Raw genomic sequence first — 10526 nt, 5'->3', positions numbered from 1 at the left:
TGTGCAGAAATTATTTGGTCATACAAACAAATTGTTGCAGCAAACAATCATGGAGATGCACCTGCTGGATGTGGCGGTCCTGGGCTGGTGTGTTTACATGTGGTCTGCAGTTGTGAGGCTGGTGGGATGTACTGCGAAATTCTCTGAAACACCTTTGGAGACGACTTATGGTAGAGAAATGAACATTCATGGGTAACATTCATGAAAACTGACCGTGCAATCTGTGGCACATTTCAGCGTGGCGTTTTAGTGTGGGCAGCCTTAGGCATAAGTGTGCAATAATTATTCTGTTTAATCAGCATCTGATATGCCACACGTTTGAGGTGGGATAGATTAATTTGGCAAAGAAGAAATGCTCACTAACATTGATTTATAAGATTAGTGAACAATATTTGAGAGGAATAGGCCTTTTGAGTATACCGATATATGGTAAAAGTTTTAGATCTTTGAGTTCAACTCATGAAAAATGGAAGCAAAAACAAAAGTGTTTGTTCAGTGTAATAAAAAATATCTAAAACTGTTGTGAATCTATGGAATATAAAAAAAGTCTTATACTAAAACAAACTACAAAATGCAATTTCGGAAGAAATTATGTCTAAATGCTTAAAAGGGGAACTGCAAAATTTTGGGAAATGTTGTCTATTATTCACAATTTGTATGTAAAACAGGCACACGTGTTTTCTTTTTTAATGCATTCCAACCCGTAAATGAATGTTGGCAAAAGTTTGGTAAAAATAGTCAATGAGCGTTGTACTATCCTGCCTTTACAGCACTCCAAAAAACATTCACCTCCATCATCGTTTTGTATACACACTGTAAAGTATACTGTATATGTAATGTAGTAAAAGGCACACTCATAATAACATGTAATATTTAATAAGATAGCTATAAAAATTTACGTGCTGTTTGTTGCTAGCATTTACCTAACTTTAGCGAGGAGCATTTTGAGTTTGGAACGGTTCAAATCGGTTGAGAAATGTGGAAATAAAAACACTTCATAGAGAATAAGCCTTACGGAAATGTGGGAATTCCAGGAAAACTGGGAATTTGTCGGGTATGCAAATATACATAGGCCAATTGTCTTTGGTAATTGGAATGTATTCAAACAGATAAAACAATCACACAATCACAGTTAATCTGTATAGCCCTTAATCACAAATTCCCCTAATCTGAGTTTGAGTTTATTTCGAACATGCAAGCATACAACATGATACATCACAATTTCCAGTTTCTGAACTTGCATCCGGGCAAAGAAAAACCCCAATAGCTCGAGATGGGAAGAAGAAGAAACTTTGGGAAGGAGCTGCAGACTTGGGGACCCACCTCTTGGGTGACCGAGTACCCCAGGAAGAATAGTCTCCACTGCAGTGTAGACTAATGGGTATCCTTAATAAACTAAACTAAACTAAACTAAACTAAACTACAATGGATGCCTCGTGGGTACACTAACTGAATTGTGACATTCATGATAATGTGAGAGTCCAGTCCATCAGGAAGCCAGCAGAGGGTCGTAAGGGTTTTTTTTTTTTTACCATGTAGACAAGTCAACAACGCAGGGACGTTACCTACTAATGCATAAAAGAGCCGTCCAATCTTGGAAAACAGAGAGCTTCTTAAACACTGCTACCTCTCCAGATATTATCATTGGTTCCCGTTTAACCTCTCCATTCAGAAGAGAGTATATCTAAAAGCTGGTTATATATAAATGAGTTTTAAGGTGGGACTTAAATGCTTCTACTGGGGTAGCATTTCTAACAGTTGCCAGAAGGGGATTCCAGAGTACTGGAGCCCAAAGAGAAAACGCTGTAGCGCACGCAGACTATTTTTGGGTTTTGATGGTGGAATGGTTCAAATCGGTTGAAGAATGTGTGAGAAGTAGTCAAAAGAAAATGTGGTAATTCCAGGTCAAAAGTGAATTTTTGGAACCCAAAAAATTGTCAGTTTGAATGTTCAGGACGAGTGGAATAATGTGTTGATGGTGTAATGGTATGAATCGGTGAGGAAATATCAAAGTTTGAAAAATTGCCCATTCATTTTCAATGGGAACATTTTCAGCATTCACAGATTTAACTTTTCACAATTCCTTGGGTATCTAATTTTTTTATGAATCTGTTTTCCCCCATGATTGTTAATTTGGGTACTAAGTCATTTTTTTCTTTGGTATAAACTATTCAATGATTTATTTTAGGATTTAGTTGCGACACCGACTCAACAGCACCTCTGCTCGTTGCAGCGAAGGAGTGCACTGCCGTTTGCCTGAAATGACTGAAGCCATTTGTTCAATAGGCTGAAAGTAACTGCTTCTTGTAGCTAAAAACTGTTGATGAATATTGAAGAAGAGATCAGAAAGTGCAGTGACTCAATCTGAGCTGCATGTTAACATGTGAGAACAAAGACATCATCGAGCACGCCGAGCTCTGAGGAAATGGTGTCATGAATCGTCCCTCTATATCCCCCCAAAAGAATGTCAAAAAGCCAGAAGTGCCGTGTCACACTATGAGGCAGACTTTGGAACATATTTTGACAGTTTTGCCCCTCTAAAGCTTTCTTGCCAGATTGTGGCCCAGATGAACATTTGCGATGTGGTGTCTGCTGGAGTACTTTCCGTCATTCCAGTAGCGTTGCTAACATGTGGGGAGAGGCGAATAACTCTTCTTTTTTCCATCTCCTGCAATAACATGAAAAAGTAACTACTTATTACTCAGTGTTATTTCAGTTTCATGTGGCTCTGCTCATGGGACACATCTTTAGACACGTGCAGCTGAGTCACATTCATGCAATGCAAATATAGCAGGAGGTGGCGACTTGTCCAGGGTGTACTCCGCCTTCTGCCTGATTGTAGCTGAGATAGGCACCAGCGCCCCCCGCGACCCCAAAGGGAATAAGCGGTAGTAAATGGATGGATGGATGGCAAATATAGCAGAAGAAGTTAATGTGTGTTGCGTCTGAGAACGATCTCATCCAAGCAGATCATATTGTCATCACATCTGTGAAATGCTTCTGAACAGTCAAGCTGGAATCGATTTAAAGTTGTGAAAATATACAGTATAGTGATGTATTTTGTAATATTTTGATTTGGTTAGAACAGGGTAGGCAAACTTTTTGACTCTCGCCTTGTGCTGTCCAAACGTTTCTAGAATCAAATCTTTTTTCTGTTAGTGTACATTTTTGGAATAAGAACATTACACAAATGTTATTCATAATATAACTCCAATATAATGACAATTATATTGATACTGTGCTTTTATACATTTTTGGTTTTTGAATTTGTATGTCTTCTATCTTAACGGTTGTAAAATTTTGATTGGGTTGGAGTTGATATATTTTATTTTGTTAGATTGATTAACACTTTGTGATTTTTGTAAAAAACATTTTTTAATACATGTTTGGCCAACACTTAGTGTTTAAGTCGTACGTCAGCAGCCAAGAGGAGCTTTTGTAACCAGTAACTGGTTTCATTTAGGGCTGTCAAATGATTAATTATTTAATCGCAATTAATCGCAGTTTGTTTATAGTTAACTCAATATTAAATGCGATTAATAGCACATAGATATATTTTAATCTTTAGTAAGTGTACCCTAGACATGACCTTTTACCTGTTAGCATGACTTGGCAATTAGTTTACTTTATTGAAATGTTTTTTTAAACGTAATACTTTTTTTTACACCGCTTAACACAAGATGACAATAATGAAATGAATAAATTACCAGCAGTGCGTTAGTGTCTTGCCAGATTTTGTAGGAATACAGAATGTGTATTCCTGCTAGAGAAACAATTGCATTAAGAAGAGAAGCTTTGCCATCTTTTGATACCAGTTTCACACATTAACAACACCAAATGTGGATTGTTACGAATGATTGTCAGAGATGTTTGGTGATATAATCTGTGATATTGCTACTGGGGCAACGTGGTGCAGATGGTAGTGTGTCCGTGCCAGCAGTTTTAGGGTTCCAGGTTTGATCCCAGCTACAGCTATCCTTATCACGGCTGTTGTGTCTTTGGGAAAGACACTGCATTCTGCTCCCGTCTTCATCACTGTCAGTGCGTGAATAGGTGTGTGAATAGGTGAAAGTGATGTATAATGTAAAGTGCTTTGGGTATCATTCCGGGTATAGGAAATCACTATATAAATACAGACCATTTACCTGAATAAATGCTTCTGATATTCTGTACATTACATGTTGTAAATTGTATATTTTAACCTGCTCTATTTATTAAATTTGTATTATTCTAAGCAGTCTGTTTTTACAGGATATCAGGGTTATAAAATAATATAAATTTTATGTGTATAGATATTTGTCAGAAAACATTTATTTAGGTAGAAATATCACAGATTACATGACAAAACATCTCTGACAAAGCATTATCTTAATGTAAGAGGATTTTTCATTTTCTTATGTTAGTTAGACCAAAATCTTAGCATATTTTGCAAGAAATTTGTGTATTGTACATGTTCATCACGACAGGACGTATGGACATCATCAAAGACAACGCTGTAAAAAAAATCTGTAGATCATATGGTAAAAAAATTGGTGGATCAGTCGCTGGAATGCTGAGACAAAAATAACAGTTGGTAGATAACAGTTTTTCAATTTCTAGTAATGCCCTGTGAAAACGACTGTAGAATTCACGGGAAAATGGCAACTCAGTCGCCAGAATTTTACTGTAAAAAAAGCTGTGGTACCGTTTTTCAATTTACAGTTTTAGGATTTCGTTGTACGAGTATAGTTGCGCTTAGCATCCAAAGGATTGTCTATGGTCACCAGTATCGAGAGCAGTGGTTCTCAACCTTTTTTCAGTGATGTACCCCCTGTGAACATTTTTTTAATTCAAATACCCCCTAATCAGAGCAAAGCATTTTTGGTTGAAAAAAAGAGATAAAGAAGTAAAATACAGCACTATGTCATCAGTTTCTTATTTATTAAATTGTATAGCAGTGCAAAATATTGCTCATTTGTAGTGGTCTTTCTTGAACTATTTGGGGAAAAAAAGATATAAAAATAACTAAAAACTTGTTGAAAAATAAACAAGTGATTCAATCATAAATAAAGATTTCTAAACATAGAAGTAATCATCCACTTAAAGTGCCCTCTTTGGGGATTGTAATAGAGATCCATCTGGATTCATGAACTTAATTCTGAATATTTCTTTACAAAAAAAGAAATCTTTAACATCAATATTTATGGAACATGTCCACAAAATATCTAGCTGTCAACACTGAATATTGCATTGTTGTATTTTTTTTCACAGTTTATGAACTTACATTCATATTTTGTTGAAGTATTATTCAATAAATATATTTATAAAGGATTTTTTAATTGTGGCTGTTTTTAGACTATTTTTTTAAAATCCCACTTACCCCCATTTGAGAACCACTGGTCTAGAGAATCGAATACAATGTCCCGACAACGACAGTATAGGGAAAAGAATCAACTTAAATAGTCTTGATTGCAAACAGAAAACAGGTGAGGGGAAATTTTTCGGGACAGAAGTGAAGCAGCCAGGGGAAAACACCAACAAAACCGGATGAGTTGCCAAATTAAAAGCACAGGACAGGAACTAACACAAAACAGAAGAACACTAACAAAACGCAACATTAAGGCACGGCCTGGTGTAACCAGACGTGACAGCCGCCTCAATATTTGAGAAGCTTTATATACATTATGAGTGTGAATGTTGTCTGTCTATCTGTGTTGGTCTTGCGACGAGGTGGCGACTTGTCCGGGATGTACCCCGCCTACCGCCTGAATGCAGCTGAGATAGGCTCCAGCGACCCCCCGCGACCCCGAAAGGGATAAGCGGCAGAAAATGGATGGATGTTCGCCGACACCTACCTGAAGGTTTGTGTATCATTCAAGCATTTATAAATATGCTAATACTTTAAGTACCCCTGGCTCTCACAGCCCCTCTGAATGAATATGAAATGTATTTAACTGACCTGTAATCAACTGGGACAAATCCAAGGTGTACAATTGCCTCTTGACCCGAAGTCAGCTGGAATAAGCTGGAGCTCACCCGTGATTCTAATGAGGACAAGCATATAGAAAATAGATTAATTAATGGATTTACTGGATAGATCCTCATCTAATAATAAGAATATATAGGAACTAGGGTTTCGAATCTTTGGGTGTCCCACGATTCGTTCAATATCGATTCTTGGGGTCGCGAATCGATAATATAGCGATTTTTTCGATTCAACGCAATTCTCGATTCAAAAACGGTATTTTTACGATTCAAAACGATTCTGTATTCATTCAATACATAGGATTTCAGCAGGATCCACCCCAGTCTGCTGACATGCTAGCAAAGTAGTAGATTTAAAAAAAAAGCTTTTATAATTGTAAAGTACAATGATTTATCAATTTGTGGACTTGGAGAAGGCATTCGACCGTGTCCCTCGGGAAGTCCTGTGGGGAGTGCTCAGAGAGTATGGGGTATCGGACTGTCTTATTGTGGCGGTCCGCTCCCTGTACGATCAGTGCCAGAGCTTGGTCCGCATTGCCGGCAGTAAGTCGAACACATTTCCAGTGAGGGTTGGACTCCGCCAAGGCTGTCCTTTGTCACCGATTCTGTTCATAACTTTTATGGACAGAATTTCTAGGCGCAGTCAAGGCATTGAGGGGTTCCGGTTTGGTAACCGCAGGATTAGGTCTCTGCTTTTTGCAGATGATGTGGTCCTGATGGCTTCATCTGACCGGGATCTTCAGCTCTCGCTGAATCGGTTCGCAGCCGAGTGTGAAGCGACCGGAATGAGAATCAGCACCTCCAAGTCCGAGTCCATGGTTCTCGCCCGGAAAAGGGTGGAGTGCCATCTCCGGGTTGGGGAGGAGACCCTGCCCCAGGTGGAGGAGTTCAAGTACCTAGGAGTCTTGTTCACGAGTGAGGGAAGAGTGGATCGTGAGATCAACAGGCGGATCGGTGCGGCGTCTTCAGTAATGCGGACGTTGTACCGGTCCGTTGTGGTGAAGAAGGAGCTGAGCCGGAAGGCAAAGCTCTCAATTTACCGGTCGATCTACGTTCCCATCCTCACCTATGGTCATGAGCTTTGGGTCATGACCGAAAGGATAAGATCACGGGTACAAGCGGCCGAAATGAGTTTCCTCCGCCGTGTGGCGGGACTCTCCCTTAGAGATAGGGTGAGAAGCTCTGCCATCCGGGAGGAACTCAAAGTAAAGCCGCTGCTCCTTCACATCGAGAGGAGCCAGATGAGGTGGTTCGGGCATCTGGTCAGGATGCCACCCGAACGCCTCCCTAGGGAGGTGTTTAGGGCACGTCCAACCGGTAGGAGGCCACGGGGAAGACCCAGGACACGTTGGGAAGACTATGTCTCCCGGCTGGCCTGGGAACGCCTCGGGATCCCCCGGGAAGAGCTAGACGAAGTGGCTGGGGAGAGGGAAGTCTGGGTTTCCCTGCTTAGGCTGTTGCCCCCGCGACCCGACCTCGGATAAGCGGAAGATGATGGATGGATGGATGGATTTATCAACTGATTGCAATAATGTAAATTTGTTTTAACTATTAAACAAACCAAAAATCTGACTTATTTTATCTTTGTGAAAACATTGGACATTGGCTTGTTGTCAAGCTTATGAGATGCGATGCAAGTGTAAGCCACTGTGACACTATTGTTCTTTTTTATTTTTTATAAATGTCTAATGATAATGTCAATGAGGGATTTTTAGTCATTGCTATGCTGAAATTATAACTAATATTGATACTGTTGTTGATAATATTCACTTTTGTTTCACTACTTTTGGTTTGTTCTGTGTCGTGTTTGTGTCTCTCAATTGCTCTGTGTATTGCAGTTCTGAGTGTTGCTGGGTCAGGTTTGGTTTTGGAATTGGATTGCATTGTTATGGTATTGCTGTGTATTGGTTTGTTGGATTGAATAAAAAAAATTAATCGATTTAAAAAAAAGAAAGGGAATCGTTTCTGAATCGCACAACGTGAGTATCGCAATTCGTATTCAAATCGATTTTTTCCCACACCCCTAATAGGATCACTTAAACTCCTGAGGGAACTCTCCTGAAGGAATCAATAAAGTACTACCTATCTTAAAGGCCTACTGAAACCCACTACTACCCACCGAGCAGTCTGATAGTTTATACATCAATGATGAAATATTAACATCGCAACACATGCCAATACGGCCTTTTTAGTTTACTAAATTACAATTAAAAATTTCCCGGGATTTCGTCTTCGAAACGTCGTGTAATGATGACGTGTACGCAAGACGTCACGGGGTTTTAGGAAGTATGAGCGCTGCGCGCACACACAGTTAAATGTCGTCTGCTTTAACGGCATAATTACACAGTATTTTGGAGATCTGTGTTGCTGAATCTTTTGCAATTTGTTTAATTGATATTGGAGAAGTCACAGTAGAAAGATGGAGTTGGGAAGCTTTAGCCTTTAGCCACACAAACACACGGTGATTCCTTGTTTAAAATTCCTGGAGGTGAAACTTTTCTATGGATCACAGCACGGTCAAGCAAACATGAATCACGACGGAATGTCAACCAGCAGGTTTCGGTGAGAAAATTATGGTTAAAAAGTCAGTTCTTACCGGAGAAAAGCTGAGCTTGTGCCGTCCATAGCTGCCGTCGACTCCCCTGAGACACTGCACGTCAAGACACCCTTCCGACTATCAGGTACTGTTAAACTCACTAATACACTAGCAACACAATAGAAAGATAAGGGATTTCCCAGAAATTAAACAAGTAAATGTGTCTAAAAACATCGGAATCTGTTCCAATGCAATCGCGTTTTTTTTTCCTCGTCCGTCGCTATCAATATCCTCAAACACAAATCTTTCATCCTTGCTCAAATTAATGGGGAAATTGTCGTTTTCTCAGTCCGAATGTGACTTTTTGTTGGAGGCTCCCATTAAAAACAATGTGAGTATGTGAAGACCCATCAAACAAGTGACGTCATCGTCTGCGACTTCCGGTAGAGGCAGGGCATTTCTCTTCGCACCGAAAGTTGCAAACTTTATCGTCGATGTTCTCTACTAAATCCTTTCAGCAAAAATATGGCAATATCGCGAAATGGTGACGTATGACACATAGAATGGACCTGCTATCCCCGTTTAAATAAGAAAATCTAATTTCAGTAGGCCTTAAAAAACAGTAGGACGCAACACTCCAAAACACCCACGAGTGCTAATTTATGAACCTAAGGTGGAATTTCTCTAAATATCGTGTTCAAAATGCACACGGCTTTGATCGGAGAGCTCTGGAAGGGAGTGGAAGTTCCTGGCCGGAGGATGTGTGGATTGTGTGCGGCCATGATGATGATGCGGAGGCAGCAGGCGGAGTCTGCGGGCTGCAAGCTTCTTTCTGTCTGGCTGCTGTCCTGTCATCGGCCTGGGTGTGGTTTAAGAGTCCGGGTACCGTTAGCAGGAAACCGAGCTTTTGAGCCCATTTTCACTTCGAAGGCGACACAAAAGACAAATATTTCTCACGGAAAGCGGGTTTTCCTTTCTTTCTTCCAGCTAACACAAATACGGTTGGATTCGTTTTAGACCGGAAGCCATTTGACTGGCGCCGTTGTTCTGATGGGAAAAAGTTTTCTGCTCTTTTCGCCTACTGCTCGTCTGTTTTATTAGCGTTTTTCTTGTGTTGTTTTTTTCCCCTACTTTTTGAACCCCAAGCGGACGACTAACAGCAACGATGCCGAAAACGGTAAGCCTCAGAAGCTATTTTTATGACGTAAAATCTGTCTTTGTTGTCCGTATTTTACTCGAATCCCACCGTGATTAGATTTTTTGAAACATCGCATTCAAACAACGCGGATAGTTGCGTCCATTTAGTTAAAATTGTAAATATTTTCAAACTAAAACGCGACGACCCAAGACTTTCCGTTAGGCGAATGCGCGTGCGCGCTCCCGCCTGTGTGCCTGTTAAAATGAGCGCCTTAAATCACGTCGTTCATTGAAGCCTTCAGGCTACTTTTTTTTTATCTCAAGCCTACGTTACTCGTCTCCCGACGGAGGGCATGGCAGGGGTTTTTGTCTTTGAGTGTCTTTGTCTGGGGAGGCGACCCCCACCATCCCAGGGTAGCCATGGAGCTTGTGCTTCCGGAAGCCTCCCCTACAGCCTGGCTGGCTTGTAGCTCGAAGCCGTGATTGGATATGTCATCAACTAGCTGTGTGAGCTCCAGGGGTTCCCGCCAAAAACATTTTCTTATCAGCTCGATATGAACTTTTAGCAACCTCTTAACTGGCATACATGCAAACAATGAAGAGAACCCCTCCTTTTCATTATTGGGGGGTGCACACGCATGCGCACACACTCACACACACCCTCTTTGTTTAATTCACATTGCATCATGTTGGTTCTAAGCATGTTTCACTTATAGTGAATGTGAGTTAAAAGCCTACTGAAACCCACTACTACCCACCACGCAGTCTGATAGTTTATATATCAATGATGAAATATTAACATTGCAACACATGCCAATAGGCCTTTTTACAATTTTAAATTTCGTGGGAGTATGATGACATGTACGCAAGATGTCACAGGTTTTAAGGA

At 40.4% G+C, this 10526-nt stretch overlaps 1 protein-coding gene and 1 long non-coding RNA gene across 2 annotated transcripts in view; one reads left to right on the top strand and one right to left on the bottom strand.

The window, feature by feature from the left end:
* Positions 1 to 821: 821 nt before the first annotated feature.
* On the bottom strand, positions 822 to 10150 carry LOC133550904 (uncharacterized). Its single transcript, XR_009806399.1, has 3 exons — positions 8561 to 10150; positions 5939 to 6023; positions 822 to 2668 (listed from the first exon to the last, which is right to left on the bottom strand). It is a non-coding gene; the product is annotated as an uncharacterized LOC133550904 (long non-coding RNA).
* Positions 9326 to 10526, top strand: part of msna (moesin a) — a 40001-nt gene continuing 38800 nt past the window's right edge. The window contains exon 1 of the mRNA XM_061897032.1: positions 9326 to 9677. Coding sequence (XP_061753016.1) covers positions 9666 to 9677 — 12 coding nt within the window. The 5' untranslated portion in view covers positions 9326 to 9665. The remainder of the gene's footprint in view (positions 9678 to 10526) is intronic.

This window comes from Nerophis ophidion, linkage group LG04, assembly GCF_033978795.1.
Source record: "Nerophis ophidion isolate RoL-2023_Sa linkage group LG04, RoL_Noph_v1.0, whole genome shotgun sequence".
NCBI lineage: Eukaryota > Metazoa > Chordata > Actinopteri > Syngnathiformes > Syngnathidae > Nerophis > Nerophis ophidion.
The sequence above is the reverse complement of the archived record's forward strand: the minus strand, read 5'-3'. Positions and strand labels throughout refer to the sequence as shown.